The 15,847-nt window shown below is 37.2% G+C and overlaps 1 protein-coding gene across 14 annotated transcripts in view; it reads right to left on the reverse strand.

The window, feature by feature from the left end:
* The window catches only part of CNTN4 (contactin 4), a 976,967-nt gene that overhangs the window by 65,424 nt on the left and 895,696 nt on the right, over positions 1–15,847 (reverse strand). For all 14 annotated transcript variants that reach the window (XM_073009922.1, XM_007985035.3, XM_073009921.1 and 11 more), the window contains one exon: positions 8,895–9,022. In XM_073009922.1, coding sequence (XP_072866023.1) covers positions 8,895–9,022 — 128 coding nt within the window. The remainder of the gene's footprint in view (positions 1–8,894; positions 9,023–15,847) is intronic.

A 15,847-nucleotide genomic window follows, 5' to 3' on the forward strand; every position in this document is an offset into this window, starting at 1 on the left:
CCAGGAACCTCCTTTTGACTCTCCAAATGGATACATAAAAGAGACAACCATTTTAACCTTTTAGAAATGGATCTTCTACAGTAAATCAGAGAGAGATGATGAAAATGTTAATTAACTTGCTTTCATCTTGGTCAGATTCTGTATTTAACCTAAAGGCCTAAAGTCTTTTGGGCAGTTTTCTTAAATTTAATTGCCTGTGACAGCCAAAGAAATTCAATCATGATTTGGTGGGGCTGCCTCTTTGAGAGTAATATTCCTCCTGCCTCTGGCACAGAAAACAAATGCCAAAAAAAGGAAGGTGAGATTCACTCATGAATTATTCTGACACATCTCGTTTCTGAATCAAGGTTTATAAGAGACCAAGCTTTCCCTTTCAGACTTGGGACCAACTGTTGTCTCCCCCCATGGGACCACCTCTGACATCCAAGGAGACAGATAATTTAAAACATACACATAGACACACCACAAGCTCCTCTTCTGAGATATCATGTGCACATAAAACCAGTCTACATGACAAAGCATCATTCTCAAACCATAGGAAGTTCAGATACTTAGAAACGGAAGGTAAAAGTGCCTAATTTTTCTTTTCTCTTTATTTATTATACAATTAGCCATTTAAACTCCAATGAAGCTATGGAAATTATTTTTAAAGACTCCATAGTTTGAAAACAACCTACATTGAGCTTTAAACATTTAATGAACTGAAAAGCTTAACATAAACCATTTCTTTCCTTTAGTAAAGGAATAGCTCTATTGCAAGATGACAGAAGATGACAGATGTACTTTAAAAAGATATGCATGAGAAAAAGATAGATTTTTATTTATGTATTTCAAAAATATATAACTTTAATAATGCTGAGGATGTGTTCAGAAGTGGTAGCAGAGGTAGATGAGAGATCTATGCTTTTTAATATCAACTTCCTCTTGAGTGAGAATCTTATCGCATTAATAGCTAAATCACAGTGATTGCAAAACAGCTGAAATGAGGCAATTAGTATGGTCTATGACAGCCATGAAGAATGAAACATGTGAGGTTTTCAATGCAAGCCAGATGGATATCTTCAATATACTTCTTATTATCTTCTTGTGGTAATAAGTTCAATTAAACTGAATCAGTATAATGTAAGTCTCTTTGAATTGTTGGAAAAGAAATTAATTATGTGCTTCACATTTAATGAAGCCAAAGAGTCATATTCTGTTTGCCTTTTTTGTTTGTTTTGTTTATTCTGATTAGTAAGTATTCATTACAAAAGAATTCATTAATTCATTTTATAGGAGAGTTTTTTTTCCTTAAAAGAAAGAAATTATTTGTATGGAATGGGTTAAATATCACCAGGTAAAAGGTATCTCTTCTACAATAGCTGAGAACTGAAAAAACAGACCTCCTGTCTGGATGGCTTTGCCTGCAGTATCTGACCATGTAGGATTCTGACCTGAGGTATTCTTTTTAATTTGAAATATTTTACATATAAAACTACAACGAAAATTTACCAATATGTGCTCATATTCCCTCTTCTAGAATTAGTAGGCTTTAACACATTTTCATGTACCTCCAGCCTTTTTCCCGCCATGAATATATATTAAAAATTTACCCAAACAGATATTACCAACACAGCTAAAGTCCTTTCACATAACCTCACTCCAGGCATCGTCCTCCAAAATATTGAGTTAGTGCTTATGCCGCATGTGTATTCTGTATGCAAACATTATAAGATATTATTTTATATTACTAATTTTATATTTAATCATACAATATATTAAACAAAATGATACCATATGTATTATTCTTTAATTTCCTTGTTTTTTTTTTCATTACAAACACCACCACAAGGAACATCTTTGCAAGTCTGCCTCGGAACATGTGTGAATCCCACTAGGTTAAATGCCCAGAAATGGAATTGCTGGGCCATGGAGATTGCACTTTCTCAATTTTACTTGCTCTCCACTGCATCTATTCCAATTTCTATCCCTACTCAGAGTGTGTGAGTACCATTTTCCTCACATAGTCACCAACAAAAGGTACCATTAGATGTTTCTCTTTTGCCAATCTCATATGTAAAAAAATCACATCACACTGATGCTTACATTGCCTTTCCCTGATTATTAATGAGGTGATGTTACTGCACAAGCTCCCACAGAGTGTCTTTTATGCCAAAAGCAAAAATGTGAGGCCTGTCTTCAGCATAGAGGCTTTGCTATGAAAGGACAGAGTTGGCATAGAGAAATGTAACAGTTAAGGAATTATATCTTCCCTCTCTAGACCAAGGATGGAGAAGTAATGGGCAGGCTGGAGTCAGGGCAGACTGGCGTGGTATGCAATCAGCATTACAAAAAGAGAGAAGGTTTTTACAGAGAGATTTGGACGAAAGGGGAATCATTCTATTCATGATTGATATTGCCAAAGGCATGTTATTTGCTCAATCTATGTGGCTCTCACACATGTCCATAAGAATGTCAGAGGAAATAATCACGCCCTGTTTCATCAGATTTCCAGGTTATGTCATGCTTTGTGAACACAGGAAGAACAAGAGGCACAATTACCTACCCTTCTTTTCAGATTCTCCTACCATCAGTGTGACAGATCTCAGATCTAACAGGATCTAGTATTGAAATGTTCTGGCCAGATGTTCTACTGAGGGACCTACCATGATTACCATTTGGCACTTCTAATGACAAACTTTTCCTTCCTACTCTAGATGCCTGGGGTCAGAATTTGTGTTAATCCTATTAGAAATACCCTTAATTATCACCTAGAAATAATTGGTTCCAGTGGAAGACATCTAATTCGGTTGAAGTGTATTCAGTTATAAGGGACCAATGATAAAAGCTTTTGTTGTGTGTTAGCAGCCAACTGTCATTGTATGTTACTGATTTCTGATTGATCCCCTGTCAAATCTGGATAAAGCCTTGAACAATTTTACATAGAAGATGTGGGCTGCTTCAAACTCATTTGCAAAAAAAGTTCCAACTGAAAAGACTCTACTTTATTGTGTCTGTTATGCTGTGCATGGAAAGGTTGATATTTCTCAATGCCCTACGGTTAAAACAGAAGAAGAATTTTATATAGTGTGCAATAGTAATGCTGTAGATACTCTTTGGTGCTGGTAAGAATATATATATATATATGAAGAAATCTGTTCATTTAAACATAAATAAACTTCCTATGGGATGAACAATGAGCACTCTTTCAGACAATAAAGGAATCCATTAAATGTTCAGTAAACCACAGGAACATCTTTGGTTTGCAGGGTTGAAGAAGGAAAATACAAAATAATTTCTTGTTAGGTGTATATGTGATCTTAGTTAACTGCTACTAAAGACTTCTTTTCTATTAAAACTATTTAAAGTATAAATTTATTTTTTCTTATATAAAAGTAATTCTACGCACTGAATTTAGACATTTAAATAAACAGAAAAGCCAAAAGAACTCTTTTAAAATTCAGACGAAATTAGGGTAAAACTTTATGTAGTCAATTTCAAAATTAAAACAATGCTATTAGAGAAAGAACATGCAGTCTGAGAATTATGAGGTAAAGGTGGAACAGTTCAGCTGATTTAGGCTGGTGACGGCGGGAGGTTTACGAAGTGAGTAGTCTTTTTAAAAAAGCACCAGGTGATGTGCTTCTTACGTTACGGTCTTCTTAGTTTACTATTCTGGTTCCAGCTGTGTGAATCCTCCCCACATGCTGGAGAATCAAATTGAATAATTGTTCCAGTGTCTGTCAAGTAATTTTCCTCCTCCCTCTCAATCAATGATTTATCACCTCTCCTCTGGATTTTCAACTTGTATCCAAGTTCTGAAGTCAACCCTTTGGATACTGGGGTGACGCTAAGGTCCTGGGAAAGAAAACTCCCTATCAATTCCAGCTAATAATCTGACTCAAGGACATGTGGAAATTTCCAGCATGCAAGATCAGCAGGGGTAAAAGAAAAGTTGTGTATAGCTTGGCCAGACTATACCTTGGACAGAATTTTGAAGATCTGAGGAAGAGAAAAAGTTATCAAAGAAAGGATAAGTATTTTTTTTTTTTTTTCTGTGAAGGACTTAATAGTAAATATTTAAGGTTTTGCAGAAGTGGCAAAGTTTAGGATATTATATAGGTACTTACATATTACATAGTCTTGGGGGTGGGGGGTGGCTTACACCTGTAATTCCAGCACTTTGAGAGACCGTGATGGGCAGATCATCTGAGGTCAGGAGTTTGAAACCAGCCTTGACCAACATGATGCAACCTCGTCTCTACTAAAAATACAAGATGAATTTCACAAAAGTTTCACACCCAAAAATATTATTGTTCTTTTGGTTTTTTTCTCAACCAGCTAACATGTGAAAACCATGCTTACCTTAGCCCCTGGGGTATACAAAACAGGTATGGATTTGGCCCATAGGGCATAGTTTGAAACCCCTGAAAATACAATGTTCTCAAACTCTGACGTGTATAAGGATCAATTAGGGTATCTATTTTAAATGTAGGTTTTTCCAGGCCTCCTCCCTAGAGAGCTAGATTTGTTAGGGTAGGAGTGAGGCCCAGGAGATCTGCATTTCTAACATGTACTCTAGTGAACTTTCACTTGCTAGGTGGCATGCATGTACAAAGTTCTTTGCTGTAGGACAGTGTTTCCCAAAGTATAGTCTGGAACTACCAGTTGCAAAATTGCTCAAGGTCAGTTGGGATGTAGTTCAGCAAGATGACTATGGTAACAGCATCCACAGCTTCATGCCCTACATTTTGAGTCCTGGAGATGATCAGTAGGAGTGAGGGTTGCTATTAACATAGTTATCTTGTTGAACTGCATCCAAACAAATACTCTAAGTTGCTCTTCTCTAGGCCTGCTACTTAAAAATATCTGTCCTATGAAACCTGTATGGCAGAGGCACTGTGTCACGCAAAATCCCCACTCACCACCACCCCTTTAACTCTGCTGTACAGATAAACATGATTTAGTAAGTACCATATTGCATATAAATGTACCCCGCCCTCCATATAGTTCTTAGCGACGTCAATGATCACAAAGCACATTTTTGTTTAAAGGTCAAACATTATGCTTTCTGTTAGGATTTGAGGGTTTGACTTAAGAACTAACTGTTCTTGCTTAAAATGAAACAGCAAACCAAATCCCAAGTATATGATAACTAGCCTGAAAAATACAATCAGTAAAATTTAGGAATTCAGATGATGGGATGATAATCAAGAGCCCCCTGGGCACCTGTCAGAATTCTGCAGTTTGGAAGCCTGCTCATGCAGAATCTGAATATTTAGCCATGTGATGATTGCTTGTCAGAGGTTTATTCTAAACCTCCTGTATCTGGTGGAATAGATGGCGCTGCCTCCCTCTCCTCCCCTACTTGCTGACCCTGTGTTTGACACTATCTTCAGCCTCTCTCCAAAACATGGGGGCAAGGGTAGGGAGAAAGAGAATTGGATTTTAAAATCATGGTTAATGATAGAACTATTGTAAAAAGGTTAGAAAAGATGTGTTCTGATGCCTGACCTTCACGGCATTTTAATCCCAGACACATGAGGAAATCGGAATGAATACAAGCACATTTTAAGGTTAGAGAACACCGTCTCTGATAAATTAGTCCCTTTGTAGATCTCAAAATTGAATTAAAATACAGCGCTCAGTCATATTTCGGGCTAAGCTGTTACATTTGCATTAAAGGTGTAGGGCTCAAGCATTTTGATGTGGGATTCAGGACTTGGCACAGTTCATGTGGAGTTCAGAATGGTTTTCTCTGCCTATATCGTGCTTTATGGGGCAGATTTTAAAATCATATTTCTCAGTTTATGTTAATGTCCTTCTCGGAGACCTAGCAGTGTGGATGTCCCCTCTGCAGACACACATACTTCCCATTAATGCTAATGGGAGTCAGAACCAACCACACTGGGAGATAAATGATCTCCCAAATCTCTTCTGACCTTATCTAAAGTAACAGGATTGTTAACTCCCTTGAACATACTGGCCAAATAAAGCTTTTTTCCCACACCTCACCTAGAAGAAGAATATAAGAATCAGAGGACCTCTGTGGAGAAACTAACTGCAGCTCAGAACCAGGAGCCCCTACCAGAAATAACTCTGCTTGGAAACACATGAATTCTACCTGTGAATCAGGCTACCTGGGCACATCATCCCTTAACCATACCTACACATCGCTGCCTTCCTCTTTTCGTGCTGGGTCAGGCTCTTCCTGCCTCAATCCTTCCTCTTTCTCTCACCTATTAGGAAATTTCAGTTTTTAAAGTGTTGTGCCTGTTTCAGCAAATCATGTGGCTAGCATAGGCAGGACATACTAATTCTGCATCTATAAATCCACTAAAACACTTCTGGAAATTGTCCTCAAGTCATGTTTCCTAGTTTTAGACATTCACATATACCATCTTCATGATTTTTTGCACATCCTCCTATAACAATGCATATTTAGTACTTTTCTTTGTACTGACTCATTCTTAAATTCATTTTGAAATACTGTTGTATTTCCATTAATTGCCATTAATGGAAAACCAGTGTTCTCCTATTATACCTTGAAAGAAACAAATAGTTACCAAAATTTTAAAAAATTGTAACTGCAGACTGCCTAAAACTATATCCTATACTTACTTGGGTGAATAACTGTTTGCATTTTACTAGAAGGCAAGAAATAAATTATTTTGTTTGTTAGAATAGGTAGAAGTTACTATTTTGGCAATATTTATAACCACACAAAAATGAGGCAACCATAACATATTTCATCCCTGATATATCGGTAGGCTTTGCACCATGATTCAGTGTAAGATGAGCAGGAGGGAACTGCACAGTTCGTTGGGAATGGTTTTGTCCTGGGGCTTGTGGTATCACTGGGATATGAACTCTGATGGGAAACAGAGGCCTCTCCTTTCTGCCAACTCTTGGGAGAGCCAAGGAAGTCAATACTTATAAGAAGGATGATAATAAAATACAGAGCATACCTTGTTCCTACCTGTGAAAATACCCTACTTTTAACAATATGAGGCTCACTTCTCTTTGCTAATTATTCTATTTGGGTGGAAACGTCATAAATGTTCATTTCAACATGATTTAGAATACATGCGTATCCATTTAAAAATATATAAACAACAAAACAAAAACTATATTTCTTAGGTGCCAGATACCCTGTTAATCGCTTAGCATGGATTACCACAGTCATCAAAACAACCTCATTTTATGAAAATATGTTTATAAACAAAACAACTATTAATATTTCCTAGGTGCCAGGCACCATACTAATCACTTAACATGAATTTTCACAGTTATCAAAGCAACTCCATGAGATTGGCACTGCTATTATCCCCACACAGGCTAATTGTCTTGTCTAAGAGCTAGTAATCAGTAGAAATGAGATTCAAACCCAGCTCACTCTGACTGGAATCCCTGCCTTTTAACTATGATTTAAGATGTCAACCTAATATTCTCTTATATCTCCATAACTCACAAATAATCTATAACAGATCCTAGCTCTGTGTCTAACCAGCTCTGAAACATTGAGATCTCTCTTGGTCCTAGACGATTACTAGCTTCCTTTAGCCAAAACAGTCATACATTAGCAAAGACCTCTAGCTAGAACTGTGCTTTACAAATATTATCTAACTTCTTTTTCCTTTGCCCATGAAACAGAGTGAACAAGCAGTCAGTCATACACTGATGCTAGTGCTCTGAGGAAGTAATTAATAGACTGAAATAGTTGGAATCAATCTAAACATATATTTAGTTTTAACTCTTGGACTTCTAATTTTCTATCTGCATAGTCAAGTATGTTAATGATAAAAAGACTTCCCGAAAGAGTAGTACATCTCCAACTTTTAAAGACCCTAAAATACACAATTAGGTAATCTGTAGTTTTCTTTTTTAAATTAAAGGCATTTTTAAAAATATTTTTATTTGCCTTCATCTAGCCTCACAAAGGGAGCTACAAATGGGCAAGAAGGAAATAATATGATATGACTCATCTGTATAAATTACTCAGAAACAGGAAGAGTGGGTAAAAAAATTTCCTGCTGCAGCATAAAGAACCAAGAAGAACTCAGAATCAGGACCTGGGTTCAGGTCTCCTTCAGCTACTCGTGACCTTGAGAGAACCACCAACCTGAGCCTCATCTTCTTCAGTCAAATCATTGCCAAGTTCCCTTCAACTCAAAAATCCTATGACAGGGCAATATACAAAGTGAAAGAAATGCAAATGAAATGTAAATTAAGATTTTCTCCTTTTCAGTGGTTACTTAGCACTTCCAGCCTGTGCCATGAAGCTAATATTGAAATAGTTTCACTAGTGTGCTTTGCTAACAGCATAAAGGACTTTCTGCTACAAAAATTATAAATCACCCAGGCTATGGTATATGGGAATTTTATTTCCTTAAAACGGACAAGGTTCACCGAGTGGCTAAGGCAAAGCACAGAGGTGATCAAAGCCTTTTATTAGTATGATAAGCCATATCCATATCTCTGAATAAACGGGACAGCTATCTTAAAAATTACCAATGTCATTGTTTAAGCAACGTTTGCTAAAAATAGTATATGAGTCCTGAGTTTTTAATTTGTTGGAATAGTGTTCCTAGACATGAATTTCAAATCTATAGAGACTTGAAAGAAATTTAATTAAAGGATTGAAGATAACATTAGTTACAATACTAGAATAGATACAATGGCTATAATTCTCAAAATTGTATTGGATGATTCTGAAATAAGATAGTCTTTCAGTCATATTCATTACCAGCAGTTTTCTAAGAATTATTAATCATATCATGTTTGCTGTGATGAATTAATTTAGCAATACAGTGATATCTGTATATATTAATATGAATGATGCCACTTCTATAGATTACATTATTAGACATGAGGACACATATAGTAATATTTGAATTCTTTGGGTTAGCCATTACCTTTCACTACCAAGTTTCCAGTACTGCTAGCAGTTCCAAAATGGTTAGTGGCTATACAGGTATAACTCCCAGCATCTGATTTAGTAACGTTGATGATTCTGAGGTTTCCATCTTCAGAAACGGTAATTCTGAAATCAAAGTAAATGAACCAAAAATGGTGAAATTTATCTCATATGACTTATTGCAATTTTTTTCTGTTATTCTGTCATTGTTCAAAGCATAAATCATTGCTACATTATTTGACAGCCTCATCTTTATTTCGGGTATTTGTCTACATGTACATAAACATAATTCAGATATGTGACTTGTTTAGAGTTTTTAATTCTTTTCTTGCTAAAATGGTCTCAACAGCCAGTCGGAATAACCATTATAAATATTCGATAGGTTGTGACAATTTCTATTTGGTAGCTCTAACCACATTAGGGAAAGGGAAGGCTTATGGTAGATCACCATTAGTCTTATAACTGCTAATGAGGAATAAGAAAAAAATCCCTTGATAAATCAATTTAAGTCTTTTCATTGAAAGTGTTTTTTTCTAAATGAGAGCCTTAAATTAAATGAGGCATTATTAAACATATTTATTTCTGAAATATGTCAGCCAATACATTTTTAATGAGATGCAAAAACTGCACTTAAAAAAATTTAAAATATTCCACAACTCAGTGTGACTTTGGCAAAATAGCAAATGTGGATGGCAAACCTCATGCCCCACAATTAGGGACAAACATCTACTTTCTGCAGGGAAGAAAATGTTTTTGTTGACAGATGCAAAATCTGGAAGAGGAAGAATTTTAAAGAACTCTGTTTTCAACATGACTACCAGAAGAGAAGTAGGAAAATACAAAGATGAGTAAGACAGACAGCTTGGCTTAGAGGCTTGTCAGAGAAATAAAAAACGTACACAGATAGCTCATTCAAGGTAAATGTTTGTTAAATTTCTCTTTTATTTCAAATCTGCCTACATCTTTCCATCTCTTCCACTCCCTCCTTCTCACCTAGTCCATCAAAACAGCCTCCTAATTGGTCTGCCTATTTCTACTTTTGTCCGTCAGATCCATTCTTCAGTCAGTGGCCAGATGATCTTTTAAAATTTAAATCAGATTATATCACTCTCCTGGCTTAAAGCTATATCCTTGGCTCTGCCATTGCATTCTGAAAAATTTTCTTGCTGCAGCCTTATTATAAAGCCTAATGGATCTAGCTTTTTAAAAAGCCTCTCTTGCTTACTATTTTGTTCTAATCTCTCTACTCTTCAATGAACTCTAGTCACACTGGCCTTCTGCATATTCCTAGAGTATTAGAAATCCTTGCCACTTCAGGGCCTTTGCACTTGCTGTTCTGCCGGCTTTGAACACACTTCCGTGTATCTGGACATAGCTTTCACCTTCTCACCTTCAGGATCTCAGTGTAGAGGCAGTTTTTCCTAATAGATCTTTCCCAACTCACTGTTTACAGTGGGTCTCCCTGTCTCCCTGTTTTCCTGCAGCCACTGTATTTCTTCCCACTAAATTCAATCTGGAAATTTTATTTGTTTGCTTGTTAGTTGTCTTATCACATGGAATGGTAGCATCTCTGAGGGCACGGATGGTGTTCGTCTTACGACTGAACCTCCTGGGTCTAGTACACAGGATGGCATGTAGTAGATACTAGAAATATTTCTTAAGTGGCTGAGTGAATACATGAATAAATAAATAACCTAAGGGAAAAATTGATAATATGTTGTATGAATTCAGAGTGGTTGAACTACTTGGGCACTAGTGCTAGACTTAACAGAGTCCTTTCAAATCTCTGAAACAAAGGGTGTAGGATGGGCAGAGTCTCACTTCATACAACTTTTGAGTAAGCATTTTAAAAACACAGGTGAAGATGTAAATGCACTGGGTTACAAATGCTACATATACTTTTGTGGAGGCTTTTATGGATGGAGAAGCTACAGTCTTCCCGAAGACCCGGTCCAGATCTATGACTCAATCTGATGAGAGAGTATGAAGGCAGAAGAACTCTACAAAGAATTTTGGAATCAGAGGGGTGGGAGTTCACATTTCAGTGCTGTCGTTTCTAGCTGTACCACTAAAGGCAACTTACTTAACTTTCTCAGTATTTACTTCCTCTTCTATGAAATAGAACTAACAATGTCCATCTTATAGACTGATAGCAAGAATTAGGTAAGATAGGGTCAGCAAGATTCCTAGATGTTTCCTGATATTTACTAGGCAGTGGTTCTCTCTCATCTTTAAAATTGTGTTTGGTAGGCTGGGTGTGGTGGCTCACGCCTGTAATTCTAGTACTTTGGGGGGCTGAGGCAGGAGGATCATTTGAGCTCAGGAGTTTGAGACCAGCCTGGGCAACATGGCAAAACCCTGTCTCTACAAAAAATACAAAAGTTAGCCAGGTGTGCTGGCTTGTGCCTACAGTCCCAACTACTTGGAGGGCTGACGTGGGAGGATGGCTTGAATCTAGGAGGTGGAGGTTGCAGTGAGCCAAGATGACACCACTACACTCCATCCTAGGAGACAGAGTGAGAACCTATCTCAAAAAAAAAAAAAAAAAAAAAAAAGAAAAAAAAAAAGAAAAAAGAAAAAAATGTGTTATCTTATTTGGTCATTTGTATATATAGGAAACACTGGACAACATCATTTTAATGTATTTTCTTTTAACATAGTAATTAAATCAGCCTTATTTTTGTATTTTGACTGTTATTTCTGACAATTTGAAATCAATACGCAAATTAACTGAGTCATCCCGAATCAAGGTACAAGATGCAGACAGGGCACGAGGGCACTTGTGGTTGGGCAGTTTGTACTTGCGGGCGGTGCCTATGTTGCTTTCTGGTAGAGGCCTGGCATTGGAGGCCTTGGCTTTTGGGCTGGGGTGACCCATGCTCCTGGTGGAGGCAAGGGAGCCGAGCTGGAGCCATGGCCAGTGAGGTGGTAACTGTTAGGCCTGACCATTGCTGTTGAAGGATTTGCGGGTCATTATATTTTGCAAATCAGGAAGCATATGGAGCCTCAGGTAAAACAAGTTTTTCAAAGTCTACTGAAATCTGCCCTCAATGATGGCTATTACAGAGATGTCTGAACCCAAAGTGACAAAATAATAAGCAGAGATGCAAGACCTCCTGCCAATAAAGAAAGAACAAGTGATGCTCATAAACAAATTACTCTGTTACATCACTCAGATAAAGGAGAATGTTCTTACATAGCAGCCAAAATTTATGAAGCTAAACATTTACTAGAATATCAAGGTAAAAAAAATAAGTAAATGTATGATGAATTTTAAGTTCCTATTAGTTTACATAGATGACTACCAACTTCTTATAATAAAATGTCTCAAAGCTACAATTAAAAAAATAATTTAGCATAAGCTAAATCAAAACTCTGGCTAAAAAAAAAAGACACAGACAAGAAGGCCTTTTGTTCATTCACATCACAGATACGCATATAACAGTTGCTCAGTAAAGACCATCTGATACCTCATTTGACAAGGAGCAGATGCATTGACAAAAACAGAGTGGAGAACAAATCTTAATTACCTCAATAATAACAAAAATAGCTTTAAAGAAGTTAGTCACATTCCGTTTATAAAATAATTTGCTAGAAATTGTGAAATGCTGGCATATGAGAATTAAATATGTAAGGTGACATTTGTGTTTTATGTATGGGCTTATCTTCCATGAGGTAACACTGGCTTGGAGCATATTAAATATTCTGAGGGGTGAGATGACTCTTTAAAAGCAAAAACACCTATTAATAACTTATACCATTAAAAATAGTATCATGACCATTCCAAAAACCTAAAGCCATCACCTGTATCAAACTCTGACATGCTGAAGGAAATGAATACGGAAACAAGTAAAGGATTTGTCATCAGATGACTTGGATTCTAGCCTTGACTCTGAAACTTGTCAAGTACATAGCATTGCCAAGTTACTTATGCAAGCTCTGAGACAGTTTCCCAACCTTGGCACTGACGACATTTTGGACTGAACAATTATTTGTCCTAGGTGGGATAATGGGCAGCATCCTTGGCCTGTACCCACTGGACTCACATAGCTCTAACCCTTCCCCAAGTCATGACAATCAAAAATGTCTCCAGAGATTGTCAAAGACACCCTGGGGGTCAAAATCACCCCAGTTGAGTACTGCTAGTCTAATTCAGTTTTTAAAATCCCTTCTTCTATAATGAGATAACATAGGTGAAAATTTCGTAACTTAAAGTGCTCCACACTCTTCAAATGTTTTCCCCACCATCATTTCCATCCCTGCTTCCTACTTTCGGTATCTGCGCTGCATAAAACCCAGCTAGCTTTTAACAGTCTTAGTACAAGGCTCTCTTTGCCCCTTGTCCTCAGAGTTTCCCTGTCCAATTTCCTATGGGCCTTGTGAAATTACAAAATAATTTTATAAACTGTTTTATTTTTAATTTTAAAGATTTCAGTGCCTGATATTGGTTTAGGGTCTTAACTCTCCCATTGTTATTTGCGAAGAGGTAAGAGCCTAACTCTTTTAGAACTCCAGATGAGAGAAGGACAGTGAGGGAGATCATTTGTAGAAGGGGTAATTTTCAGTAGCCTTCATTAAATCACATCATACTGCTATGACCACTTACTCTTATTATTATCCAAATGTGGGGGTAATGTGAAGTTTGATAAACTATTCTTTTGAGAAACTCAACCACTTCTTTATATAAGGAATACAGTGTAGTAACTAAGAACATAAACTCTGGAACTAAACTGTCTAGGCTCAAATCATGCTTCTACTGCTTAGGAGTTGTGTGACTTTGGGAAAGTTAATCTCTCTGTAACTCAGTTTCCTTGTCTGTAAAAATGGGATAATAAAAGTAACCATATATATCTCATAGAGTTGTTGTAAATATGTGCGGTGCTTAGAATGATGCCTGACACGTAAAATGCACCAGGCAGGACAGGTACTTGGGCATATGTCAGTGAGACAGTCTATTCATATGTCATGAATAGACCAGGGTTAGTCACATGTTCTATTAAGTGAAGCTCTGTGCCTTCCTGGACCCATTGTTTCAAGCAATTACAAAGGATTCTGTTAAGGCTAAGACAACTGCTGAGTAGTTCTGCCACTCTGAAGTCCTACAACACATTATGATGCCTCACAAAGCATATGGGTGACACCAAATAGACACAGAAGGGGGATGATATATTGAACTCATTTATTCATAGTTCTTTACTAAATACCTCCTATATATTAGGCTTTGTGCTATTTTTTAGTGATGTGAAATTATTGTTTCTGTTCTCAGGAAGCTCATAATAAATCATTACTTTTGATAATTATATATCTAGAAATAATGCCAGTGTGTTCTATATGATAACATACACATTTCTATAAGTGCATAGTAAAATGGGCATTCCTATTTTCAATGGGAAAGCTGTTTCACAAACTATCTAGATGGGCAGGGACCCAGAGCTGGCCAGTCAGGAGACCCTATTCTTTTGTCTGTAGTGATTGGTGTAGAACCATGCCATCAAAACCAGGAGCTCTTTGAGAAAACAATCTCTTTCTGCTGGGATTGTTAAATTTGGAAGATGGGAATCTAGAATTGTTGGCAATTATTTTGCCTACCATATAGTCAAAGCATGCCTTAAGGAAGCCAAGCAAAGACAAACAGAGCCCAAGAGAAAGAGAGAGAGAAAGAGAAGCAGAGACCTTATGACATTTTTGAGCCCACTTCTGTCCATGGTGGAAGTCAACACCTTGGATGCCTCAGTCATATCAGCCAATAATTTAAGATATTAGAAATTGAGTTTTCAGCCCTTACAACAGGAAGAGTGCAGTCTTTCCAAGAAATTACTGAACTTGTTCACGTGACAGTGGTAGTAAAAGTAGAATGGAGGGAATGGATTCTGAAGATGATTCTGTGATAACTGCCTCGACAGAACTTTTTGGTAGAGAATTGATGAATGCTATCTGTAATGCAAGAAAAACCACACAGCTCTGAATATGAAAAAAAAGTACCTGATATTTCTTCATACACAGCTGTATCACATACTTTTGGCTATATCTTTCTGCATATAAAGGCTAAGTATACAATTTGACCTGTTGCTTTTAATGTGTTTTGTGGGATTTTTTTTTTTTTTTTTTTTTTTTTTTTTTTTTTTTTGACAGAGTCTTGCTGTGTCACCCAGGCTGGAGTGCAGTGGCACGATCTTGGCTCACTGCAACCTCCACCTCCCGGGTACATGTGATTCTCTTGCCTCAGCCTCCCTGGTAGCTAGGTGTGCACCCCCACATCTAGCTAATATTTTGTATTTTTAGTAGAGATGGGGTTTCACCATGTAGGCCAGGCTGGTCTCAAACTTCTGACCTCAAGTGATCTGAGGGCCTCAGCCTCCCAAAGTGCTCGAACTCCAGGAGTGAGCCACCACACCCGGCCAATGTTTTATGGGATTTTTATAAGCCAGAAATAAGCCACAAAGCTAGCATTTGGCCTTGGGGTACAAATTTGGCTAGCTCAAGGAAATTCTGAAATGCAACGCAATATAAATACTTAGATATTTTCTTCCTTTCAATTTGAATCCTCTACCAACTTAGAAAAATGGTTTTTCCACTAATATTACATTCTTTTTTTCCATGAATATAGTACCTAAATCCAGTCCAAGGACAGTGATATAGGAGTTAAGGAGAAATTATTTAGGCACATAGTGAGGGTACGGGAGTCCTTGGTAAGGTTTTCCTTTTAATGAAAAGCAGCCCCCAAATCATCTTCTTTTCTAACAAAAAGCAGCTTGTAAAATTGAGCTGCAGACAGACAAGCAAGCTTGAAGCTTTTATGGGTGAATGCTGGCAGCTGTGACAATAGGAAAAGACTACCTGGGACTAGTCATTCTTTTGCCTTCTCTTTGCCAGCCACGTGTACAGCAAGAAGTAGACAACATGGTGGTGCTGGCCAGGCAAAGACCTCATTTGCATAATATTAGGGTGGGC

This window comes from Chlorocebus sabaeus, chromosome 22, assembly GCF_047675955.1.
Source record: "Chlorocebus sabaeus isolate Y175 chromosome 22, mChlSab1.0.hap1, whole genome shotgun sequence".
Taxonomy (NCBI): domain Eukaryota; kingdom Metazoa; phylum Chordata; class Mammalia; order Primates; family Cercopithecidae; genus Chlorocebus; species Chlorocebus sabaeus.